The sequence below is a fragment of the Hesperophylax consimilis genome, chromosome 18 (genome assembly GCF_061612785.1).
Source record: "Hesperophylax consimilis isolate HC1 chromosome 18, BYU_Hcon_1.0, whole genome shotgun sequence".
Lineage (NCBI taxonomy): Eukaryota > Metazoa > Arthropoda > Insecta > Trichoptera > Limnephilidae > Hesperophylax > Hesperophylax consimilis.
In genome coordinates this window covers 21,889,870-21,916,914 of record NC_142853.1, presented here as the reverse complement: position 1 = coordinate 21,916,914, position 27,045 = coordinate 21,889,870, and the positions used below count along the sequence as shown (strand labels likewise).

The 27,045-nt window shown below is 35.2% G+C and overlaps 1 protein-coding gene across 6 annotated transcripts in view; it reads left to right on the top strand.

Annotated features, from left to right (window-relative positions):
• XNP (ATRX chromatin remodeler XNP) overlaps positions 1-27,045 on the top strand; it is a 46,987-nt gene that overhangs the window by 12,870 nt on the left and 7,072 nt on the right. For all 6 annotated transcript variants that reach the window (XM_089642693.1, XM_089642689.1, XM_089642692.1 and 3 more), the window contains 20 exons: positions 1,475-1,527; positions 3,457-3,750; positions 4,236-4,446; positions 5,725-5,868; positions 6,771-6,893; positions 8,120-8,286; positions 8,769-8,932; positions 9,560-9,697; positions 12,903-13,078; positions 14,027-14,148; positions 16,841-16,967; positions 17,105-17,188; positions 18,782-18,902; positions 19,324-19,510; positions 20,979-21,091; positions 21,180-21,288; positions 21,680-21,851; positions 22,590-22,802; positions 24,378-24,507; positions 24,910-25,076. In XM_089642693.1, the coding sequence (XP_089498819.1) occupies positions 1,475-1,527; positions 3,457-3,750; positions 4,236-4,446; positions 5,725-5,868; positions 6,771-6,893; positions 8,120-8,286; positions 8,769-8,932; positions 9,560-9,697; positions 12,903-13,078; positions 14,027-14,148; positions 16,841-16,967; positions 17,105-17,188; positions 18,782-18,902; positions 19,324-19,510; positions 20,979-21,091; positions 21,180-21,288; positions 21,680-21,851; positions 22,590-22,802; positions 24,378-24,507; positions 24,910-25,076 (3,015 nt within the window). The remainder of the gene's footprint in view (positions 1-1,474; positions 1,528-3,456; positions 3,751-4,235; positions 4,447-5,724; positions 5,869-6,770; positions 6,894-8,119; positions 8,287-8,768; positions 8,933-9,559; positions 9,698-12,902; positions 13,079-14,026; positions 14,149-16,840; positions 16,968-17,104; positions 17,189-18,781; positions 18,903-19,323; positions 19,511-20,978; positions 21,092-21,179; positions 21,289-21,679; positions 21,852-22,589; positions 22,803-24,377; positions 24,508-24,909; positions 25,077-27,045) is intronic.

The window sequence follows — 27,045 nt, the reverse complement described above, 5'->3', positions numbered from 1 at the left end:
AACTTTCGCGCATAGCCCGTAGACGTCACTACTGAAATCACGAGACCGGCGTCACCTACAATTATTGTTATTGAAACTTCAAAACTAGAATGCATTCATGACCTCGGTCATAATCAAACAGTTGATATAGCCGTCATTCATTTTTATATCGTGTCATTCTTTCTTGACTGTTACGTTCCCAGCATTGATCTAGGCACTCAATTAAGGACATCCCCATCACCCAGTTTAAATGAAATTGAGTCTCATCTCGTGCTCCTTCCGCCATCTGCCGCCCTGGTAGCTAGAGCTATCGGGTCTTGTAGTGGGGGCTCGCGCTAGTCCGTTTTGAATGTCTGACATAAGTGATGCCATGTTTAAAGTCTCGATGATATGAGTGTCAAATATTTCGCCCGACTGGTCGCGGGGAGTTTAGGCAACATGTGCCTGTGCACGAACCACCGCACATATGCATGGCGGTAATCGCCAAGATACTCGAATCGTCGAAAATTTCATACTTGCTTATCCCTGTGGAAGAAAGGCCTTACAATGTTACAAAACACAAGCGTCAAATTAACGATAATGCATTTGTTTAGACTTGCCGCCCTAATCAATTATTTGAAATATGCATTTTGAATGTAATTAAGCATGCGAAAACATGCAAGGTTCAAGCGTGATTCTTGTCACTTTGGTTTATTTTATATCTGCATAGTCGAGCAAAAAAATATTTAAGCCAACAAATTTATTTAAGGCCTTATTGCAGTTGACCACTCCCGATCTCTCTAGTGCCCCTCCACAGGGGGGGTACTGCCCACTTTGGGAATCACTGGTCTAATACTAAATCAATGTTTATAATTTATAGGAAGTGTTAAAGCATTATTACATTATTTTGTTTATTTATTAGGAGCTGAAGTTGTCCAGATTTTATGCAGAGTTTTTGGAAATCAGATGTAGACAGTAATTTTCCACTTATTTTGAATATCAATTGTGCAAAATTTCATTAATAATTCTTTGATGGGCGAACATAACAATATAACTGCATTTTTGACCATTTAACGATTTATATGAGAAATAATACATAATATATTTTGAGTACTGGTGTAACTATACTGTTAATACCATTGATGCCGGCATACACAAGACCCATTTTCTCATATAAATCGTTAAATGGTCAAAAATGCAGTTATACTGTTATGTCCGCCCATCAAAGAATTAAGGGGTGGAAAATGGAAGGGGGGGGGGGGGTTTGAACATCTCATCTGGACAGTGGTCCATTTTGTTTTGAAGGTTGGGTGTGCAAAATTTCAACAATCTCAATAAAACTAGATTTGTTTAAACAACCTCTCTTTGTAAAAATAAATTAATTTTATTTTTTGTACCTACCTTTTACATGTAATATTATTGCTTCAGCTCTATTGACCACCATAGTAGGCATTCCAATATCATGGTAGTTTAAAATACATTAAATTTATCTTATTTTCAAAATGTGATGTTTCAGGATATGGAGCAAGAAAAAAATGACAACCACAGCAGATCCAGTTCAAAGAACAGGTAATAAATAATTTTACATGTTGACAATTATAAAATGCTACAAATTATTGATAATCCTATGATTTGTTTTAAATCAGCAGAGTTTTTTTTAATAAATTGTGCAAATATATAATAAATATTTGATCGGTCAGTGGCTGAGTTGGCATCGCTTCTAGGTCTCATCAATGAGTTAGTTCAAGTCCTTCATCACGACACAAGCAACATTTTCTGCTTACTGCGGCGGTAGAATAATTGTCAGCTTATCCATAATACGGGAATATTTGACTTTCATAAATTATTATTTTTTTTAATTTTAAGATAATTATGTGAGCACATTGGGGGGCATTGAACTGTAATAAGAAGGCGTTTGATTAATTTAGTTGACTAAAATATTTTAAACATTTTTTATGTCTGTTTAATCTCACTATTAAAAATGTAATTTTTCCAAAACAATGGAAGCTGTCAAAGGTCACCACTTTACACAAAGACGGTGTCAATTATCAAGCGACCAACTACCAAACTATAGCCATTCTTTCCGCAGCTGCTAAGTTATTGGAAATATTTAACCATAAATAATATGTACATGTCAAAATTGAACCATTTTTGATTAAACAACAACATGGATTTAGAAGTGACCGATCAATCACTACAAATTGTTCTGAAGGTAACAATTTGTATCCTATGGTGGGTTCCATGCTAACTCAATACAGTGAAAATTCAACACACTTTTAAAAAGTGAAATAAAGTCATTAGAAACAATGAAAAAAAAAAAAATTATCCTTTATATAACTTTTTAAAGATGTGATGAATTATCATTGTGATGATTTATCCGGTCACCCCTACGGTGTATACAACTCCGGCGCATATCCTACACCTTTAACCTTTCCTATATTTCACCTTTAACCCATCAGTGTGGTATCCTTAAGTTTAAGAGGTTAGATGGCACTAGATATTAGTTTAATAGGTTACCCATAGATGGCACACAGCTTTCGATGATGCAGGGATTGAGATTATAATGAATACCATTATTTCTGCCTGCTAAATAAGCCATCAGAGCTCATTGTTATCTATTACAAATAAAGTCCAAATTGATTTGTCAACATAAAAATACCTTCATTTTATTGTACTTTTTTCATGTTTTTTTTTAGAACAAAAACTGAAATACCCTATTAAAAATATCAACCACATGCACAGACATAGGAATTAATAGACGAGAAGATAATGGCGAGGGGTAAAATCAACTGTTGAAGAACGAAGGGGGTGAAGCTGACTGTGATTCGTCAATAAATCAATCTGACAGTAAATAGGCATCTCGCATTATAATATCACCATTTACTTCTTAAAAGTAAAATCTGCTTTTGAATGAATAGACATTTTTACATGGGAGCGCAAATTACTCGCCACGTTATGAACTAATTTGCGAAGTCCAAATTCGGCAAAAAAATTCGGTTTTATTTTCAGAGTCGAATATTTCGTTTAAGTATTTAGTTAAGACACTTTTATAAATGTTCATAATTTACTTCCCAGCAACCAACCAGCTTTGTGTTTCGCGTCCAGACGTTTCTCGATGTGATAGTAACAACTGATTCATATTATACAATGTGAATATGCTTAAAATAAAGTAAAATAATGCTTATATATGGAATGTAATACGACAATTGGGTTTATTCTCTTTTTCACATCTATTTTTACAAGTTTTCATAGTACAAGTCAACATTTTGCCGTGTTATTTCGTAAAATGAACCGATGATGCCTCGACCATAGTTCGCACAAGAATGATGACGTCACGTTTTCAAATTTCACTTGAGGCCATACGCGAGCACAGCCGGCTCCAATGGAACCGGTATGGGGAGTGGGGATAATACGCTTTTAATCACTTAGGGCAGGTCTACTAATATTCATATGTCTATGACCACATGGTAATAATTTTTAAAATCATGTTATTTTCAGATCAAAAGATGTCATAGAACTGGACTCGGAATCAGAACGGTCAGAAGACTCCGACGACAAACCCAAGAAGAGCAAGAAGAAACGGAATGGCAAGGACTCAGACAGTGCCGAAGAGGTGTCGGATGGGGCGGAAGAAGATGATGAAGAGAAAAAAGTAAAGAACGGGGACGGCAAGGGCCTGGGATCAGAGTCGGATGAATCGGAAATCTTCGTTCCTTCCAAAAGAAAGAGACAGCTCAAGAAGAGCAAGTCTTCCGGAGAATCTAGCGATGATTCTGAGGATATAGGGTCCAGGTGATTAATGACAATTTATTACTGATATTATTCTTCTTTTTTTGTAGAATGGCAATTTAAAAATGAGTCTTTATATAGCCCTTCACATAACACATGTCACAAAATAGTAAAATTGCCTCTGTAAAATTTTTAATTTGTAATCTTCTCCATGATATATTGGTGTATAACCGTTTTATAGAGAACATGAAAAAATAAATAAATAACTCCAATCTCAGTCAAATTTTTATCAGTTGAGTTAAAAAGTAAACAATTGAAGCAAAAGTACTTATACATTAATTTTATAGCACATGCAAATCACAAAAATTATAACTTTTCATTTTTAATCTCTTTATTTTTATCTCCTGTAACATAAACTAATTTACACTTCTGTGAAAGAATAAATGCCACCAACGGGAATTGCACTCGCAGCCTTCTGGTTGCCGGTCTCAGAACCTTTTAAACACAATCCTCCACTGCTTGTACTCAATTTGATATCATCATTTCAGTAATAAGAAGCGGCGACGAATCAAGAAAGTGTCGGGCGACGATAGCTCGGGCGGGGGGAGCGACGGGTCCGGCAGCGACGCGGAGAAGCGCAAGGCTGGCCGCAAGAACATCCGCGCCCTCAAGAAGTCCAGCAACCTCGACAGCGCCACTCGCATTGCAGCACGCAAGGAGAAGGAGCGCGTCGCCAGGATAGCGGAGAGACAGAAATTGGTGACTAATACTTATAATATTGACTTAGATTGGAAGCATCATGAAAACAAATTAAAGCATTATATCAGTTGATGTGATTGTGGTTGGTGTTGATGATAAGAAAGGATCCCTTCTTTTATATTACTAGCAAACCGAAGATCGCTGATTCAAATCCCAACATGCGCAACTAAATTTTATTTAATTAATTTGTTTTATTTCATTTAATATACTATATAGTATATTTGTAGCACACTTCAGGGCCTCCTGTGTGGAGTTAATATAAAAATAAAAAAAAAAATTAAAAAAAAACACGTTCCAGAGTGGAAGATACTTTCAGTATCGCCCTGGTGTAAGACCACCGTTCAGAATTAAACGTTGCTTGAAATGGCTTTAGTCGTGTTTGGTGACCAAGTCTGAATAGCCAGGTACTCCCTTACCTCCCTCTTCCCCATCTACTTCCCCTCCTCGCTACCTTCAGCCTCACAACATAGATGCCATAGTCTCACTGGCTCCAGACGTTTGGGAGCAGTTTGGACTCTTGTGTGGTTTTCACATAAAATAAATATATGCTAACTCTAGACAGGAGATTTTTTTTGTGTCAACAGAGATGTCTATCTGTTTGGATGCTGTGTGGAATGGTTTTGGGAAGAATGGAAAGTAAATCTGTGCCTTAAAGCAACTCATATTGTTAGAGGCAAGTACACAACAAACACAAGAACAAGTTGTAAAAACAACCCATTCTTATGCAGCATGCGTCAAATCTTTACAAATTTTGATCGCGCGTTTAGCGCATCTCTCGGCTGTGTTGGACCTACTCAAATGTACAAATTTTATCAACTAAACACACTCTACATTGTAATAAATGTATTTATAATTTCATCAACTAAACACACTGGATCTTGCAATAAATGTATTTATAATTTCATCAACTAAACACACTCGACGTTGTAATAAATGTATTTATAATTTTATCAATTAAACACACTTGACGTTGTAATAAATGTTTTTATAATTTCATCAATTAAACACACATGACGTTTTAATAAATATATTTATAATTTCATCAACTAAACACACTCAACGTTGTAATAAATGTATTTATAATTTCATCAATTAAACACACTTGACGTTGTAATAAATGTATTTATAATTTCATCAACTAAACACACTCGACGTTGCAATAAATGTATTTATAATTTCATCAACTAAACACACTCGACGTTGCAATAAATGTATTTATAATTTCATCAACTAAACACACTTGACGTTGTAATAAACGTATTTACAATTTGTTTGCAGTACAATGAGAGCCTGTTCGATGAGTCTGGAAGGCCGGATGAAGTCATCAAGCTGGACAAGGTGGTTTTGGACTTTGACCCCGACACAAAGGAGCCATCCATCAGTGTGGACCAAGGGCTGGTCGAAAAACTCAAACCCCATCAGGTAAATTACCGCATTTTTATTTATTAAAATAGTTCTTGTGTAAACGGGTGAAAATTTTGGATATTTTTTATTATGCTGCTTTTGTGAAACATCTCTTATGCTGATTATATTATATATCTTATTTGATATCATACAAAATATGATATCAAATATATGTATAGTAAATTGTATTCCTTAGTCCTCCTCACCAGGGTGACCTGTGCTGAGGCGGACTAAAGTTATTCATTTCTGTTTTATTAGTTTTCTATGTCGTTCTTAATGAGATATTCAGAGAAATAGATTCCTCAGAATAGCTACTTATATTCACTGAAATAGTTTCTTGGGAATAGCTACTTATGATTATAGAAATAGTTTCCTCAGAATAGCTACTTATATTCAGAGAAATTGTTTTATTCTCCCTCATTTTATATATGTACAAAAGTTAAATACAGAAACGTAAAGATATTTCTATGATTACATATATATTTTTTTATAAACTAATTAAGTATCCCTACACAATGAATGCAATTCGAGCAATTTTTGGCATATTATGGGTAGTTTTGTAAAAAAGTTCGGAGCAATCGCCTGCCATAATGTGTCAAATTTATAAAACCTAAAAATATGATGATACTAGATTCATAAGATTCACAGAAATTTATTTTTTAATAAATTAATTAGTAAAACCAGTTGCAATATTTAATTATTGAAGACAATATTAGCGATTAGGACTTGAACCCTGGACCCTCGCCTTGCCGGGGCGCTGCTCTACCAACTGAGCTAATGGGACCCTATCTACTTCAGTCATATTCAACTAAGTACTCATAAGTAGTTAAACGATCGGCACTTCACCTTTTAAATTGTTTTGCCCTTATATATTTTTTGATTTGATTTTAGTATCACGTGTGATGATTGTTTCATTGCAGGCTAACGGAATAAAGTTCATGTGGGACGCTTGCTTTGAAAGTGAGAAGCAGATCAAGGTGAAGAAGGAGAAGGGTTCCGGCTGTATCCTGGCACATTGTATGGGGCTGGGAAAGACTTTGCAGGTTGGTTTCACTCTTACATTACTTATTTGGCTATAAAACTTGATTTTCAACTTCAAATTATGTGCCAAACATTAAAAAAATATTTTTTGCTTAGTTTTTAATGAGACACTGACAAGAGTGACTAATGTCTCTTCATCGCCTGTTACTTGAGATAATATATTGTGTTATTTAAAGTCTATTGACTATTATTACGCCATCCCAATGAATTTTTTTTTACATATATATATAAAGTCTTTATAAAATTGTGTCCATTTTTTTGTGTGGCAATACATGATGAGAAAACAGGCCGATATGAATCGTTGTGATCTGATAGCCAGTGTCCAGTTGAGCTCCAAGTTCCTGGCACGGGCGGTCCATCACAACTGATATGATTATTATCACTAAAGCGATGTTTCTGACTTGCCACTCCTAACTAGGACCCTTCACTTTGGTACTGCCGTTGAGAGCTCCATTGTAACCCATCCTAATACATATGTCATTTATGAGAAAGAGGGAAGAGGTTACAACGCGACTATTAGTGGTGTGACTGTATATCGGTTCCCCTAAAAGGACTAGAAAGGATTATTTTTTAGCTTTTTGATTAACCTGTTGAAAATCGTAGTAGGAAAAAGTCTAAATATTCCCATCTGTCTGGTGGGAATTTGTGGACCTGCTTGAAAATTACCTCAATGAGTTTTGATCAAATGTCCGAATAAAAACTACCATTTATGTTTTCTTGCAATTGTTTTCTGTTTACCAGATAATGTACCTTATTATTCATATATATTTCATGTTTACATCATCAGACGTTTCCCCAGAATAGCTAACTTTATCTAAATAAAAAAAAATGTCATTTGAAAGATAACTATTAAAAATATATATTTATACGAATATATTAAGTGGTTTTATTATTTGTATATAAACCTGAATTCATACCCAACACAAAAACAACAATCAAAAGATGTTTGACGTTTATATTTACTACTTAAACCTCAAATGTTTTCATTTTAACAATCCCATTTTACTTAAATGAATTTTAATATTTTCAAATCATAAAGGTTAAAATCGCTTGTAAAAAAATTTTCTATTGTGGACGGCATTAGAGCTGATGCATAACCGCGAGCGTGGAGCACCGCCGTAAAAATTGGCACGCACGTGTGCTCGAAAAACAGTCCGCTGTTTAAAAGTATCTACCGCTCTGGATGTAATTGATATAATGAACATGGTTGTGTTTGTTACCTGTTTAGGTGGTGACCCTGGTGCACACTCTGCTGATCCACAAAGAGAAGACCAAGGTGGAGCGGGTGCTGGTAGTGTGTCCCCTCAGCACGGTCCTCAATTGGGTCAATGAGTTCAAGATGTGGCTGGAGCACGCGCATTCTGAGGAAGAGATCAACATCTTTGAACTGTCTAGGTAAAGTCATATCTAAGAACTTTTTAGTAAAAACTTAAACATTTCGCATTTCGTAAGGTAAAATTTTACTCCAAAAAGCGATTATTTATGCAAATTTTGGCAGTTTCGCAATAATAAAGCAATTTTTGGGCAAACATTTGTGGTACATATATCAGATTTTCTGATATAAAATATTAATACAAATATTTTGTCTTTTGTTTTGACAAACTTGAATAGCCATAAAATTTAACGCAGTTAAAAAAAATGTTCTGCCCCTTTTTTGCTTCAAAATACTAAAAAGTGAATTATCATCATTTATTTTGCTAAATGTCAGCATTTTTCATACTCTCAACCAATCTCAGATATTGCATTATCTGAGATTGGTTGCTGTAATATTGATTGTTATTTTTTACTTAACTTCCCAAAACCGGCTTTACCTTTAGTAAGCGAAATAAAAGATTAGTTATATAATATATGTATGTTGACTTGATGTGTTTTTCCAGATTTAAACAAAATTATGAGAGGGCGTTCCAGCTTAAGGAGTGGCTCGAGTACGGAGGCGTTTGTATCCTCGGCTACGACATGTTCCGCAACTTGTCTCAGGACAACTCCAAGAAATTTAAGCGTGCACAACTGAACACCTTCCAGCAAGCTCTTGTGGATCCAGGTACATACGTTAAACATAAATTGTTATACTCAGAAGGCTCTCGAATAGCAATTTGAAGGTCGCGGGTTCAAATCTTGCGTGCGCAAGTAAATTTTATTTAATGAATTTGTGCTATTTCACAATTTATTTATTTAAAATAATATATAGTTTACTTGCTACACATTCCAGAGTGAAAGATACTCTCAGTATCACCCTGGTGGTAAGACCACCATTCAGAATTGAAGTGTTGCTCGAAATTGCTTTAGCAGTGTTTGGTAACCAGACCTGAATAGCCAGGTACTCCCCTTCCCTTCCTCTTCCCTATCTCCTTCCCCTCCCCACTACCTCCAGCCTAACATACCCAATTGGGGATGCCATAGTCTCACTAGCTCCAGACGGTTAGGAACAGTTGGGACTCTTGTGTGGTATTCAGATAAAAATAATAAAAAAGTGAAACCCTCCTAAGTAAGAAGTTTCCATGTTTAGTAAGTTCTGTTTTTTCGGTCCCTTGAAGACAGAAATTTAAAAAATGGTCCCAATTATCCATTATGCAAATGTTCAACCACCAAAAATTGTGAAAATATAAATGATTTTGGTTGTTGTTATCATATTCTGTTACTAAATATGTTTCTGGTAATCTGCTTTCAGGTCCGTGCCTAGTGGTGTGCGACGAGGGTCACTTGCTGAAGAACGAGAAGACTAGCATATCGCAGTCCATGAACCGTGTCAAGTCGCTGAGGCGTATTGTTCTTACCGGAACACCGTTGCAGAACAATCTCAAAGAATGTAAGTTGTTACCAAATAAATAATCATGGCGAGGTATTGCTCTTTGCTGATGACATCAAGCTATACTAAAGATTACTAATGTAATTAAATCACTGCCAAGTACTACAGTTAAATATTAGTAAGCTTAAAATTGGTGCATACAAAATAATCTATTTTTGAATGTAGAAAAGTGCAAAACCATTATTTTCTACAGAAATAAAAATCCTGTTTAATTAAGATCACAGCTTTAAAAAATCGGGTCTTTGTATCATTTTAGATGAAAAACTAAATTTTGCTATGTAGTTAATGTGTTCAATGAACGTCAAGTTTTCAACGAATATTACATCCAAGTCACGAATCTGTGTATATTCATGTAAGATATTATAATGAGTTTTGGAAATATTCTGAATGCATTTCTGAATGTTCAAAAGTAAAGCATTTTGTTCACACCATTGATGAAGTTGTTCTAAGTTAGTCTGTAAAATTTGACAATTGTATACATTTCGTATTCTTTTATATATTTTTAAGTTGTCAGAAAATAGCAGAACTTCTACATCATTAAATTGGTCAACAATATCATCTATCTTCTATATAAATAAAAATGGAAATGTTTGTTTCTTCAAAAACTTAAATCTCCGATTGCTTTGAAATTTTGACACAATGTTGCATTCGAATATGCATGTGTTTTTATGTACCATGTTATATAGATGTGACAGATTAAAAAATATGCTTTTTTGAAAAACAGCACCATTTGTTGGACGTAAAAGCAACATGCGCTATTGTTTGTCTATCTGCACAGACAGACTGAGTCACAGCAACGCGTGGCGGAGTACAGCTAGTTGATAAATAAAAAGAAAAATATTGGGCCGATGTGGGACCCTTGAGGAACCCCACTTGTGGCCTGAAAGATATAAGATTGTGCAGAATTAATCTTTACGCTAAGCACCCTATTGCTAAGATAACTAACGATCCAACTCAATAATTTACCTTTGATGCCCAACAATTGGAGTTTACTTAAATCAGTGTATGTACTGTCCACTTGTTTGAGACCAAGGCATTTAGATATGTAATTTTCATAAATAATATTTCATTTTCCGATACAGTGGTTTTACACCATGGGAAACCAATGCTTAGGTGATGTTGACATATTTAGTGTTAACTTGATGGATTTTGTGGATCATATTAAATACTTATTCCAACCGTTTTCTTAAACCCTCTGTTGTCTCTTTGTAAACCTATCTGATAATTTAATTTTTGTTTCTTCTATTTTTATTTCATATACAGTAGAACCCCGTTAATTCGAACCCCGATAATTCGAAAAAACGCGTAATTCGAAATTTTCGCAAAAAAAATTTCCCCTGAAAAATTTTTTCATACAAAATTTTTTTTAATTCGAAATTCGTTAATTTGTAATTCGAAATTTATTTTTGTCCGCGCACGAAAATTTGTTCTTGTAATTCGAAAAAATTTGATTTTTGCGAAAATAAATCATAATGTTTCGTAAATCTGAATCTAAAAGTCAGCTGTGGCGGTAAAACGCCGAAAAATGTATTTTTACGTGGTTATACATCGTCCTAATTAGTATTATTATTTGTAAATCTGAATCGATTTACACTGGAATGTCATATTTTTACAAATTTATTTCGTATATCCGAGTTTAAAGGGCCGAGAAAATACATTTTACGCGGACATATGTCGTAGTTTTACGAGTTTACGCCAAATATCTGAATTTAAAGGGTCGGCCGCGACGAAACTCGGCCGCGTAATTTCGATTTACGCGTAAATATATCGTATTTCATCACCGCGACGGAAATCAGACGCGAAATTTCAATTTACGCGGAAATATATCGTATTTTTACTAACTTTACTTAATATGAATATCCGAGTTGAAAAAATACGGCGCGACGGAAATCGGCCGAAAAATTTCGATCCATGCCGAAATATGACATATTTTTACGAATTTACTTCAAATAGCTGAACTTAAAAGGCCGGCCGCGACGAAAAACTGCCGACAAAATTCGATTTACGCGGAAATATATCATATTTTTACGAATTTATTTCGAATATCTGAATTTGAAGAGTCGGCCGCGACGGAATACGGCCGCGAATTCTCGTTTTACGCGGAAATATATCATATTTTTACGAATTCAAATTCAGATATTTGAAATAAAGGGCCGGCCGCGACAGAAAATTACCGCAAAATCTCGATTTACGCGGAAATATATCGTATTTTTACAAATATCTCAATTTAAAGGGTAGGCCGCGCCCGAAATCGCCATCGAAATCTCGATTTACGCGTAAATATATAGCATTTTTATGAATTTATTTCGAATATCTGAATTTGAAGAGCCGGCCGCGACGGAATACGGCCGCGAATCCTCGTTTTACGCGTAAATATATCGTATTTTTACGAATTCAAATTCAGATATTTGAAATAAAGGGCCGGCCGCGACGGAAAATTACCGCGAAATCTCGATTTACGCGGAAATATATCGTATTTTTACGAATATCTCAATTTAAAGGGTAGGCCGCGACCGAAATCCGCAGCAAAATCTCGTTTTACGCGGAAATATATCGTATTTTTACGAATTCAAATTCAGATATTTGAAATAAAGGGCCGGCCGCGACGGAAAATTACCGCGAAATCTCGATTTACGCGGAAATATATCGTATTTTTACGAATATCTCAATTTAAAGGGTACGCCGCGAACGAAATCCGCAGCAAAATCTCGATTTACGCGTAAATATATAGCATTTTTACAAATTTATTGCGAATATCTGAATTTAAAGGGCCGGCTGCTACGGTAATCGACCGCGAAAATAAAGTAATAATTGGTATTAATACGAATTTACAGCTAAAATACCACCCGGATTTGTAGAGGCGGCCGAGAAAATCGATTTTCGGCGTATTTTTTTTTTTTTTTTTTCTTAAAATTTCGAATTACGTGGGAATTCGTTAACCTTTTAAATGCCAGTAGGTAGAAGTGTAGCTGTGCACAGCAGGCCAAGAATGCGAGTTAACTCGCTCTTGGCACAGAAGCGGTTAATTCGAAATTTGATTTTTGATGTCCGCTGGATTTCGAATTAACGAGGTTCTACTGTATCTATTTTTTATCTGTTGTAATTTTATTTTTATTACTTCTTTCTCATGTTCAAAATTATTTCTAATAATCTAATGTTATACTACATACCTATATTTTTGTAATATATTGTTTTCCTTTTCCAGACTATTGCATGGTGCAATTTGTGAAGCCCGACCTGCTGGGAAAGTACAATGACTATCTGAACAGGTTTGTGAACCCCATCACCAACGGACAGTACACCAATTCCACTGAGCAGGACATCCGCGTCATGAAGAGGCGCTCACATGTGCTGCACAAGATGCTGGACGGGGCTGTGCAGGTAATCATACATTCTATCAATTTTATTACAGTGAAACTTTCTTATAAGATTTTACAAGGAACCAGAAAAAAACTTATGTGGGGAACCTTATAAGAGGGTTTCACTGTATTAACTCCAGTTTTATCAAACTGCAAAGTGTATTACCTCGTCAGTATAGGCACGCTGCTGATAGCTCCATTACAACCTCTCCCTCTTTCTTATAAATGAATCTGTAATAGAAGGAGAGGTTACAGCGGAGCTTTCTACAGCAGGAACAAAATATCTAAACAAATCTTCTGTGAGTGGTATTTTTATCTCATTATACTAGGGTCGACATAATAAGAAAAATATATGGTATTGTCGGTGTAATTTAAATTATCTTTGTTACACCTAAAAGTTATGATATTTTCATGATTTGAACTTTTTATCTGGGATTTTGGAACTTATTTATAAAAATCAACACAAAAAATCGTAAAGAAACAACTAAATATCACCTTGATATTCGAAATCAAACTTCTTGATTGTTGATATTACCTGTTAAAAATTGAGCAATAAATGCTTACCTATATTTTAATTGATAAACTCAAATATTTATAAAAGAAAAGACATACCTCAAACTTAGAATGGATAGTCACATCTTTCTATAATTATTACTTGCTGACGTGTATATACAATTCCGTAGATGTATCTCAAAAGGTTTAGCCAGTGTTAGCAACGTAAGAGCTTGATTACAAAACATGAACTTTTCTCTACTTTCTATAAATAAAATATAACATAAACATACAGCATGTATTATTTATATAAACATTCTCCAAATGAAAGTGAAAACCATATCAAAATCATTGTGCTTAGATTAGAAGAACTAAGCGCACAAACACACAGACGTGGATAGCAACTTTCTTTCATACTATTCAAACATTTATTGATAATATATAAAAATACTAATAATGCATATTTGAATTTTTCCAGAGACGAGATTACGCAGTACTGGCACCATTCCTTCCCCCCAAGCACGAGTACGTCCTGTTCATCTCCCTCACAGAGATCCAGGTCAAGCTCTACGCTTATTACCTGGAAAACCATTCCCGGAGGTAATATATTTTATTTATGTACATTATTTAATATGCCTTACCATAATTCATAAAGTCATTTATTATGGGTATTTATTTCATTCATATATTTGCCTAGAAGTCCCAAAGATATTGAAAATTCTCATTGAATTTTGGAATATTTCCGAATTATCAAATCATGTATACAGTAGAACCTCGTTAATTCGAAATCCACGGGACATCAAAAATCAAATTTCGAATTAACGAATTCCCACGTAATTCGAAATTTTATGAAAAAAAAATACGCCGAAAATCGATTTTCTCGGCCGCCTCTTCAAATCCGGATGGTATTTTAGTTGTAAATTCGTATTAATACCAATTATTTCTTTATTTTCGCGGCCGATTACCGTAGCGGCGGGCCCTTTAAATTCAGAAATTCGCAATAAATTCGTAAAAATGCTATATATTTACGCGTAAATCGAGATTTCGCTGCCGATTTCGGTCGCGGCCTACCCTTTAAATTGAGATATTCGTAAAAATACGATATATTTCCGCGTAAATCGAAATTTCGCGGCCGTATTCCGTCGCGGCCGGCTCTTTAAATTCAGATATTCGAAATAAATTCGCAAAAATACGATATATTTCTGTGTAAATTGAGAATGCGCGGCTGATTTCCGTCGCGGCCGACCCTTTAAATTCAGATATTTGATGTAAATTCGTAAAAATATGATATATTTTCGCGTAAATCGAATTTTATCGGCAGTTTTTCGTCGCGGCCGGCCTTTTAAGTTCAGATATTTAAAGTAAATTCGTAAAAATATGTCATATTTCAGCGTGAATCGAAATTTTTCGGCCGATTTCCGTCGCGCCGTATTTTTTAACTCGGATATTCGAAGTAAAGTTAGTAAAAATACGATATATTTCCGCGTAAATAGAAATTTCGCGTCCGATTTCCGTCGCGGTGGGCCCTTTAAAATTCAGATATTCGAAATAAAGTCGTAAAAATACGATATATTTACGCGTAAATCGAGATTTCGCGGCCGATTTCCATCACAGCGGGCCATTTAAATTCAAATATTCGAAATTAATTCGTAAATATATGATACATTTACGCGTAAATCGAAATTTCGCAGCCGACCCTTTAAATTCAGATATATTTGGTGTAAACTCGTAAAACTACGACATATATCCGCGTAAAACGTATTTTCTCGGCCCTCCAAACTTGGATATTCGAAATAAATTTGAAAAAGTACGACATTCCAGTGTAAATCGATTCAGATTTACAAAATAATAATACTAATTAGGACGATGTATAACCACGTAAACATACATTTTTCGGCGTTTTACCGCCACGGCTGACTTTTAGATTCAGATTTACGAAATATTATGATTTATTTTCGCAAAAATCAAATTTTTTCGAATTACATGAACAAATTTTCGTGCGCGGACAAAAATAAATTTCGAATTACGAATTAACGAATTTCGAATTAAAAAAAACTTTGTATGAAAAATTTTTTCTGCGGAAATTTTTTTGGCGAAAATTTCGAATTACGCGTTTTTTCGAATTATCGGGGTTCGAATTAACGGGGTTCTACTGTATTTCTTATTTTTGAAGTTGTAAAAACAAATGTAATAGAAAATAGATTAAATTACATACTTTTCAGATGTTTGTATTTGATTTTTACAGGTTTGATATTAAAATATTCGCATATTTTAATATCAAACATTTAAAATCTTGATAAAAAAACTTACCCCATACATTTTTACTCCAAACATAGTTTTTTTTTTTTTTTACATAATACACAATTTAGTAAACATTTTCCTTTTTTAGGGAATCTGGAAGAAAACTGTTACTTTACTTTTCATCTCATTTATGCAATAAAAAAATATCTTTGAACATTATTTTATTTTATTTCGTTTTACGCCCAGCCGGCCTTTTAGATGCATTTTAAAACAGAATATATCTAGTAAGCTATCGAAAATTAAACAAAAAAAAAATTCGAACTGATGAATATAAAATAATATTAGTAAAACATGTAACAGTTACTGTTATTACCAACTCTACTATAATTTGTAAGATTGAACAAAGTGCTGGTATAGATTACGCTTAATTCTATAAATGGAGTTAGTAAATATATCAATAGTACCCCCGTACTTGTTGCCCAGATCATGCATCCTGTTGGTGTGTCTGATAGTTGGTTGTGTGTGTATTGCAGAAGAATGTTATATTTTGTCTTGTATTCCTAGTCAGCACATGGAATTTAATGCAACGGTGGCAACTGTCAATTAAGTTGTTAATGACTCTGTGTAACACAACCAGGTCTGACATAATTCTCCTGTCAGACAGTGTTATTAGATGCAATTGATTCATCAAACTGACATAATTAATGTAATCAATTGGAATTATGAGCTTAAAATTTACGTACCTAAGTAATTTGTGCTTAACTCTGTCTATATTGTTAGGGTGAACTTTATATAAAGAGGACCAAATAAGTGAATTATATTCCACTTGACTTCTGACTGATGAAATATAGAGGGTTCTCATATCATCTAAGGACTTAAAATCAGTTAAAGTTCTGCCAAGGAAGCCAAGCATCTTTAAAGCCTTATTAGTTATATAGTTGATGTGTGCAATGAATGTCAAGTTTTCATCAAATATTACTTGCTTCTAAACAATTCTAATTTCCAGAGAAAATAACAAAAAATATCTGATATTTGTATTGGTAATTTGTAGACCAAACGCAGACCGCAAGACTACCCCCTCCTTGTTTGCCGACTTCCAGTCCCTGCAGCGCATCTGGACGCACCCCCTCGTGCTGAAGGCCAACTCTGAGCGATATGAACTGATGCAGCAAAAAAAGGTATCTAATCATATTCAAATGTGACAATACACGTAATTTTACCTATCCAATCCATTTACATTTAATACCTATATTTGTCCTTTTTTCCTCATTTTCTCTACAAACAAATAAAAAACACTTGTGAATTTCTATTGTAGAGAGACAAAGAAGAAGAAGAAGATGATTCTGAAGGGTCTCTGGCCGAGTTTATTGATGATGAAGAAGAGACCACCACACCTCAGGTAATGATTTTTTTGCACCGCACAATAATGACATTATACATAGTGTCCGGAAACTCGTAGTACAAGCGGGAAACTGGTGAATCTACATCACATTTGGAGTCGATTTTGTAGTATAATTTTTTTTGATTTGAGCTTTCGTTTTCGAGTAAATCGAGTCAGAAGTTGATTTTTTTTTTGATCAAATTCTTATAAATTATTACTGAAGATCAAAGTACCCAACTAATTAAAACTATTTAAAAATTTAAAAGTAAAACAAATAGTGACGAAAAAATTTGAACCCTGAAATAGCCGAAAAATATATTTTTTTGGTTTTTTTTTTTTATAAAAATGCTCAAATCAAAAAACTTTATGTTTATTTGGGTTCCCCGTGTGGTATACATTCTCCAGTTTCCGGCTTGTACTACGAGTTTCCGGACACCATGTATACATGTTTCAATTATAAGTGGTGGGCAGTGCTAAGGGTGTATTTTGTTATATATTGTTGTTTTTATAACATTATTTAACAAATTAATATTATTTTGTATCTTAAAATGCTCCTAGAATACTTAAATCTATTTTATTTGCTTGGCAAGGAAATAATATATCCTAATTTTATTCTATCCTGTCGTTTTGACTTGCCAACATATTTTATCTGTGAACAAGTGTGACACAACGGTCTTTTTATGTTTTTTTATGTCATATTACTATATATACAGGGTGTATCGGCACGTACCCGACAAACTTTAACCAGCTATTCCTTAGCACATTTGGAGTAAAAAATGTTATGGGCACTTTGCTGTCCGGTAACATTTTTTTTAAATAAAAAATTTATTATTCATATTTTCACCACATGTCACCAATGTTTTATCCTTTGTCAAAGTTTGAAAACCCGTCTGGCAATATTTTGTTCGAGTTTCGTTGAATAATGTATGTACGTACCTACATTGGCGCGCTTTTACAATCACAACGAAATGGCACGGCACCATTCGTCTCATTTTTAACTATTATTATTTAGTGTGTACGAAAGAGCGAGGACACTTTTTGACACACTTGCTAATAACAGCTGTTGAACACGAGAAACAATGCAAATGACAGTGACGGAGTGTGGATTTTTTTATTTATTTTTTGTTTTTAATGGAAAAAAATGTTACCGGACAGCAAAGCGCCCATAACATTTTTTACTCCAAATGTGCTGAGGAATAGCTGGTTAAAGTTTGTTGGGTACTTGCCGATACACCCTGTATTTAGATTCATTGTAGAGGACACTTATTTAACTTTAAGAAAATATTATATAATCATAAAAATATCTTCATTTATCTTTTGTGTATAAAATGAGAGAATGAAATGATTGAGTCAGCCGATGCACAGCGGGCCGCATGCAAATTTACACTGGGCACAGTACAATTGCGAGGGCTCGGCTTCCAAAGGTTAAATGTCACCAGTTTTGCAGATCCTTAACGGCTCTCATCGTTATTTCTGTTATCCAAGAGCTATTGGATGATGAGTTCCATGTGTCACCTGGTATTTGTGCCACCTGGTATTTGTGCCACAGGCAGCATAGGCGTCTCATAAATAGGGTATCTATTAAATTATTTTTTTAAATGATCATTGTAGGAAAGCTCCATGTCAGAATCAGATGACTCTGAGAACAGTAACAGCAATAAGAAGATCAAACCCAAGAAAAAAGGCAAAAGCTCCAAAGTGAAACATAAAAGGGTGACACGCGCCAATGCAGGTAACAAACAATAATTTCAAGAAATTATAGAAAGAATGCAACCTTGTTTTTGTCACTCAACCATATTTGAACTAGTAGTTCTATGAACAGTCGACAATGTGTCCAAATAAGTTTGTTTTGAGTTCTCTCTTATTTTATAAATCAAAACCAAAAATTCCTCTGAAATCTCTAAAAAGATTTGTAAATAAATTAAAATACCTACCCATTTAATTATAAACCATTAATATTTTACGTAACATTTAGAAAAATTAAATTAAAGAATTTTTGCATTTTGTCAAACGGCCGGTAGGTATCACAATATTGATTATTTCTATTTGACTACTCGTAGTAGTCACAGTCACAGATGAAATGCCAAATTGTAGAGTTAACAATCAATTATATTTACTTAAAGTGATACAATAATATAAATTAATGTTGGCAGTAAAAGCCGACCCTGACGACGAGCCGGAAGTTCTGCCGGAGTTGCCTGACCAACCGCGCTCGGAGAACCCCACCGAATGGTGGATGTCCCTGTGCTCCGAAGAGGAGCTCAACGACGTCCGCCACTCCAACAAGCTCGTCCTGTTGCTGGAGATCCTCAAGAACTGCGAGGCCATTGGAGATAAGCTGTAAGTGATTACCCTAACCATCCAAACAATCACAGTATTTATTTATCTTTTTACCATTGTAAAACCTGCATGTACGGTGGTACTACGTCATAAAAAATTTCACAGTCGCCTGCTCGGCGCTCGTGTGCTAATAATATCCATGCTAGAATTTTTTGCGATGAAATTTTAAGTAGCGTTTCCATTATGCAAAAGATTTGCTCGCAGGTTGCTAGTTGAAAGTAGCTTGCATAGTGGAAACCTCTCCCTGCTTTGCACGTGCAGGTTGCTAGTTGCAAGTAGCTTGCATAGTGGAAACCTCTCCCTGCTTTGCACATGCAGGTTGTATGTAAGTGAATTTTGACTTGCAAGAGAATAGCGCGCTGCGTTTATTTGACGCCATGACAGTGACTGCCAACCTGCAAGCACATCGATTTGCAGTTTCCAATGTTTGTGCAGGTACTAACATGCAAGTAACCTGTGACGTCACACTTGCACGCAGGTTACAAAAAAGAAAGATGAATAAAAGACAAAATCAGAATCGCTTGCGTTAATGTCACTGCAGATTCTACTTTTTATTTGATGAATTATTCAATGTTTTTATATGAATATTATATATCAATCCCTTTGTAAAGGTCCCAACTATATGTACATAATTATCAAATCGTAACGCAAGTCTTCTTTTTATATTTATCTTCGTGCCTTTCGTTTACATCGGTATTTCAACAAATGGATAGTACATATATCATTTGTTATTGCAATAATTCAATTTCTGGAATGGGGGTTTTTATAACCGTGAAACCCGATTCGAATCTCTATCTCTGTTCCGCACCCACTCAACTCCCATGTGCAAGCGAGCGAGAGATGTCGTGCGTATTTAAAGAAGGCAGGTATAGGCAAATACCGATAGGCGGACTGTAACAAACATATTGCAAGGTTAATTGAGTTGCATTTCAAATAATATTCGATTTTCATTTAGTACCTTTATAACTTGGGCATGCTGAGTTACTACGTACAAATTTTTACTAAAATATTATAATTTTTTTCAAAGATATAGCCATTTAAAACAAAATAAAGAAAGTCGCACGGGACCTTTATTTTCGCCCAGAGACAGTGTTACCGCCAGCGCAAAAAATACCCGCCAAAAATGTGCTAACATTATTTTTACTGGTATAAATGGATTAATGATGAAAACCTTTATCAGCATCATAATTTCACCAAAAATTATCCAATCTGCCAACAAAAAAGAATCTTTTAAAATAATGTAGTAGTTATAGTCTGAGGAGAGATGTTTTTTTTAATTTTTTGGTTGGATAATTTTCTTTTAAATTACAAACTGAAGTTTGAAATACTGTAATTTATTTATATAAAAGAAATCTTTAACTACTACATTATTAAAAAAGAACTTAACTACTTTAACTACTACATTATTTTACAAAATTCTTGTAAAAGATGACCTCTCAGAGCTAAAATGTAAAAATTGTATTTCCAGGTTGGTCTTCTCACAATCTCTGTACTCCTTGGATCTGATTGAACAATACCTGTCTAAAATAGATGATGCCACGCAAAAGGGTGAAACTGATGATCATTTGGGAGGACATCTTGGTAAGTTCAACAAAAATAATAAATATAACATTGTCAATTGAAATACAATGTGTGAGGTTTAATGATGGTGTTTGTTCTTTCTCCATAGGTTCCTGGTCCCAAGGCTTAGATTATTTCCGGCTAGATGGGTCCACCTCATGTGAGAACAGAGCCATTTGGTGCAAAGCATTCAATCGCGAAGATAATCCAAGAGCAAGGTAAACATTTATTTTATGTACATTTGGCAGGCCTTCAATCAACCTTGAAATCTAGTTTTTATATCAAGAAATGGTACGTTAACACAAACCTATCTAGGCCTAAGTCATAGGCGGTGATTTCACATATCCAGATAACACAGTATGTTATGTATGCGATGATGGGACATACACCGTGATGCTACATTTGCCATGATGTGACATACGCGCCTGCAGGTTACAGATTTTGCACTCATCTATTGCTAAATTCATCTGAAAGTTCATTGCATGTTCTTTTGTAACTAGGTTTTCCAACTTTCCAGCATGCTTTCTAAGGTAGTACTGAAAACATTAAAGAATTTACCGTTATCATCTCATTTCATACTTTAATAATTATATGTTTTTGTGGTTTCAGACTGTTCCTTATATCCACACGTGCGGGAGGTTTAGGCATCAACTTGGTGGCTGCCAACCGAGTGGTGATATTCGACATGTCATGGAACCCGTCCCACGATGTCCAGAGCATCTTCAGGGTTTACCGATTCGGTCAAAAGAAACCTTGCTACATATACCGTTTCCTGGCACTTGTGAGTCTTCTAGTTTTGCCTTTTTTATATGGTGCACAAATAATCCATACTGCAGTGCTACGCACATACGTACATGTATTCATTCTATACAACAAATTAAATATAAAACAGCTCGGCTGTGGAACCATTTGCCAGCCTCTGTGTTTCCTCCCTCCTATAACGGGTCTCTCAAGACCCAGGATCACTCCTTCCGTTCTACCAAAAGACCTCCACACAGCGTCCCCAACTTTGACAGGAAAATAATTTTTCTCAAAGCCTCCTGTGTGGAGTTAATGTAAAAAAATATATATAACATAAACAACAAAAAGCAGTGAAATGTGTAGAAATTTGGTGTCAAATGAAGTATTTATTTAATTATTTATAACAACAGGTATCATGACAATAAAAAGATACAGCAATTCCACGAATGTGTGTATTATCCACATATTTTAAATGAAAAATATTAAATTGTATTATGAATAATGGGATAAACTATAGATCGAAGTTGTAAATGCAGATTTTTTTGTGCATCAGTGATTTATTTATTTTGGTTGAATGTCTACATTAATTACAAAAAAAAATCAACCGAGTCAAAAATAATAGTCTATTACTTGGTAATAAAAACTATCAAGTCCGGGAATGGCATACGAACGGTACTTTCAGACGTGTTTGATAGCTGTTTTCGATCAAATCACACCATTTTGCCTTTCATATTCCCTTAATCGATCGTAACTCAAATATGTTATTCCCAACGAGCAGGGCACCATGGAAGAGAAGATATACGAGCGCCAGGTGACCAAGCAAGCCATCTCCAAGCGTGTGATAGACGAGCAGCAGATCGACCGCCACTACACGGAGAGCGACCTGGCAGAGCTGTACATCTTCTGTCCGGAGCCCGAGGGTCCTCGGGAGGTGCCCAAGCTGCCTAAGGATAGGCTGTTTGCTGATCTCATGAAACAGCATGATAAAGTGGTAGGGATACTTGCTGATTCAACCAGCTTTTTCTACTTTGTCTCTTATTAAGACGAATGATAGCCGACACTATACTACTGTCTAAAATCCTAAATAATTAAATAGACCACCCTGAACGCCGTCTCATACCATCTAAATGTACCCGCCACACCAAACTATTGTACAAATTAAACAACAAAACAAAAACTGCAGCAAACTCAATTTCACATGTTCTCCAAACATTCAATAAATAATCTTTGTCCCAACATAATTCTCAACATATTTTTTGACTCCCTATCGTCATTTAAGAAAAACATTACTTGTACACAAACATGACATGTAAAGATTGTATATTTATTGTAAAAAATACAAATATTAAATAAATAAAAGTGGAGAGGAGAGACGAAGTCCTCTTCCATCGTAGGGCCTTTGCGGAATCAAGGAGGGGTGGAGAGGAGAGGCGAAGGCCTCTTCCCTCCTGGGGCCTTCAAGGAACGAAGGAGGAGTGGAGAGGAGAAATGAGGCCCTTTTCCCTCGTGGGGCCCTCAGGGAACCAAGGGGAGTGGACTCTTTCATCGTGGGGCATTCAGGGAACCAACGGGGAGTAGACTCTTCATACATGAGTTCTTTGGGAACCAAGAAGAGCAAGTGGAGAGGAGAAATGAGACCCTCTGCCCTCGTGGGACCTTTAGGAAATCAAAGAGGAGTGGAGAGGAGAGATGAGGCCACCTCCGTGAACTCTTCCCTTATTGGGCCTTCAGGCCATTGGACCAAAGGGCAATGGAGAGGAGAGATGAGGCTCTCTTCCCTTGTGGGGCCTTCAGTGAACCAAAGGTGATTGGAGAGGAGAGATGAGACCTGGGAAGACACATTGTGGAACCAGAAGACATAGCCACATATCCAATGGTGAACTTTATAAAAGGGATCGGGTGACTGTTAAAGGAATGAGGTAAAATGGGAGATAGTACAATTGCCCAATGACCTAAGTGCTCACGGGAACTACATGTAAACTGTCTCCGCTCTATAAATAAATAAAAAATAATATTTAATCAATAACTCACAACTCTCCACTATATAACACAATTCAGACGCATAGGTGCAAATACACATTCACGTATACACACACACATAAACTTTTTATATTATATTGTTTATGTATATCTCAAATCATTGCCTAGCATGTATTAATCCCTGCCACCCAATTTACTAAATTACCACCTACTAAATTCACCACCTTGGTGGTTCATTTTACGCAGTATAATTTTAACATTTTAATTTATATAGAAGATTATAATTTTGCTAATCTTGCAATACTTCTGCAACATATATGATCACTCGACAAATATTTCATAGAGACATGTTATTGGTACCGATCCTTGTAATCATTTCTAAAACCATATAAACTGTTTACACTCTTTTTATAAATGAAATAATAATCTATAAATAAAATAAATTTGTAACCTTCTTCTAACATGATTTGTTTGATACGAGATCATCTTTGAAGAATCGTGCTCAGAAAAGAGATTGTTTCCTTTTCACAAAAATGTTCACTGAATGGAATAAAAGTAAATATAAATAATAATTATATTGTTTCAGATCTACAAATTCCACGAGCATGACTCCCTGTTGGAGAACAAGGAGGAAGAGACTCTGACGGAGGAAGAAAGGAAGGCTGCCTGGGATGACTATGAGAATGAGAAGACCAAGCCTCCACCCACACTTGCAGGTTAGTTTCTGTGTAAACCATTGATTCTCAACCTGTCAGTGTTTCCTCAAATCTTTACTTCTTCCGTCCTGTTAGAGCCGAGGTTCCATCGCTTCCTAAAGGCACCTTCAGGCATTTCAAATTGCAAAATAATGTCAAAAAATTAAAAATTGTATTTTTGGCCAATTTGATGACAGTGTCAATGACAGATGTCCATAATAAATTTATAACTTCCAAACATAATTTACCCGGTTCATAGTTGAATTTACAAATGCATCGAGTTATTGCTAGCTAAGTCCTCCATCATTGCACAAGCAACATTCTCTCCCTCTAATAATTGATTATTCACAACCTTTAAATTTATTCAATGCTTTTTATTGAGCTTCATCTAAAGTTTCTGTGACTTGGCCAATGTGATTCCAGGAAGCAACTGGCTCCAGGGTCTGCAGCTACAGCACCAGCAGCAGCAGATGACGATGAACGCCCTCAGTGCCGTGCTGCGTCAGGACTACCCCTCACTGTCGGACCAGCAGATCGCCACCATGATCCCCACAATCCTTCAGCAGATGTACACAAACGGAGACGCCGCTGTAAGTCATTAATCTACATTATCATTTATGTATATATCTGCCAATTTTAAAGAGCTTAAAAGCTACGACAGTGAAACTCTCTTATAAGGTTTTCTGAGAGACTGAAAAAAACTTCTTATGTGTGATTAATTGGGCCATTTCGGTCTCCAAGGGACCAAACAACCTTTCAAGCTCGAAATTTTTTTTTATAAGCCTTAACTATATTTTATAAGTGGGTTTCTCAGTACCGTTATCTGTCATATCAGGATTTCTGAAAAGATGTGCGCAATTTAAAAGAAACTGTTTTGTATTTAATTCAAAGTCATTGCAAGTTTTCACCAAGACGATTGATTGCTTTTAAACTGTTAAACTTTAAAACCCACATATTATAAGGTTTTTATAATTAAGAATTATTTATTTTTTCGTCCCTTGAAAATTGAAATTATATGTGCATACAGTGAAACCCAGATAAGAAGTTTTTATTTTCCATTCACTTGAACAACCTTAGAAGAGAATTTCACTGTACATATTTTTTTAATGTTTATTAAGTAACAATAAAGTGATATTTGAAATAATTTTTAATATCAATAATTTGACGCTTTATTTGTTATAATATTTCTATAACCTTTCACTCAATGCGTATATTAATTGTCAAGAAATAAATTGTACAGTACAGTGTTTTTTGTAATGGTATTATTACAATGTTATATCGGCGGGCCTGAGCCAAAGTTCCAGGAGTTAACTTTGAATTTGCAATTCTTTTACCATATTTTATAACAAAGCTATGAAAAAAACTTGTAAAGTCGCAGATAAACTATTTTACTTGCAGGACTCGTCTATTTGTTCCTACCTGCTGATTGTTTACAAACACGAATAGCATACCTCAATTCCTATACACCCATACCATATATGCACCTGTACCATATATACACCCCTACCATATATACATCCACACCATATATACACTATTTTTATGGCACATTTCCCCTCATCACAAGATAGAATTGAGATTTGATCACTTTCTCACTCAAAATTATGCACTTATGTTAAAACATGGACATATAAGTTTTCACTCTAACCCCGTTACTGATAAACGCGATGTAAGTAATGCGCGGCGCTGTGCGCAAGGTCGGAACAGTAAAAAACTTAACTTATTACCGTAACGTTTGTTTGGTTGAAACGGCCTTAAACCAGGCTTAATGCCGACTTTACCAAATACGTTGAACGGGCGTATAAGAATCTAATTAGTAAGATCGTAAGGCTCTTCTTCCACAGGCATACGCTAGTATCCAATACTTATATTGATTCTCACGTTGCAAACAAATTGTCGCGCAAACGTCGCTACTGCAATCGCAAGACCCGCGTCTTCACCAAGCATTATTGAATTCTCAAAACGTCAACACTAGAACGCTTCATAACCTCACTTACAACCAAACAGTTGCTGTGAGTTGATGTCAACAGTTGTTGACTTTTTGATCTGAAGTACAAGCATTGTTACAAAATGTCTGACACATGTGACGCCTCATATCTTAACGGCCTTACTAAAAAATGTGGTGTAAATATTACACAGCGCGTAAGGTCAGAACATTGGAAAACTTATTATCATAGCGTTTGTTTGGTTAAAACGGTCTAAAACCAGGTTCGAGGTACCACACCGATGTTGAACGGGCGTGTAAGAATCTAATTAGTAAAATGGTAAAAACTCAACGACGTAAGTCAAAACAACCTCACCTGACTGGCATCACCGACAATTTTATAAAATGTCGGCAACATGTCCCTGCGGTGCATGTACGGGATATCGCCAAGATACTTTAATCGTCGTGTGTCGGATTCTTGCATATCCCCAAGTTTTAGTTTTCTTAAAAATTGAAATTTTAAAAAGGCCTTATTTGAAACCCACGAGAATTTATTTTTCCGATCCATTGAAAATCCTTATAAAAAATTTCCCTGTACAGACAAAATACAAAGCTAGTTATGAATGAATTAAAAT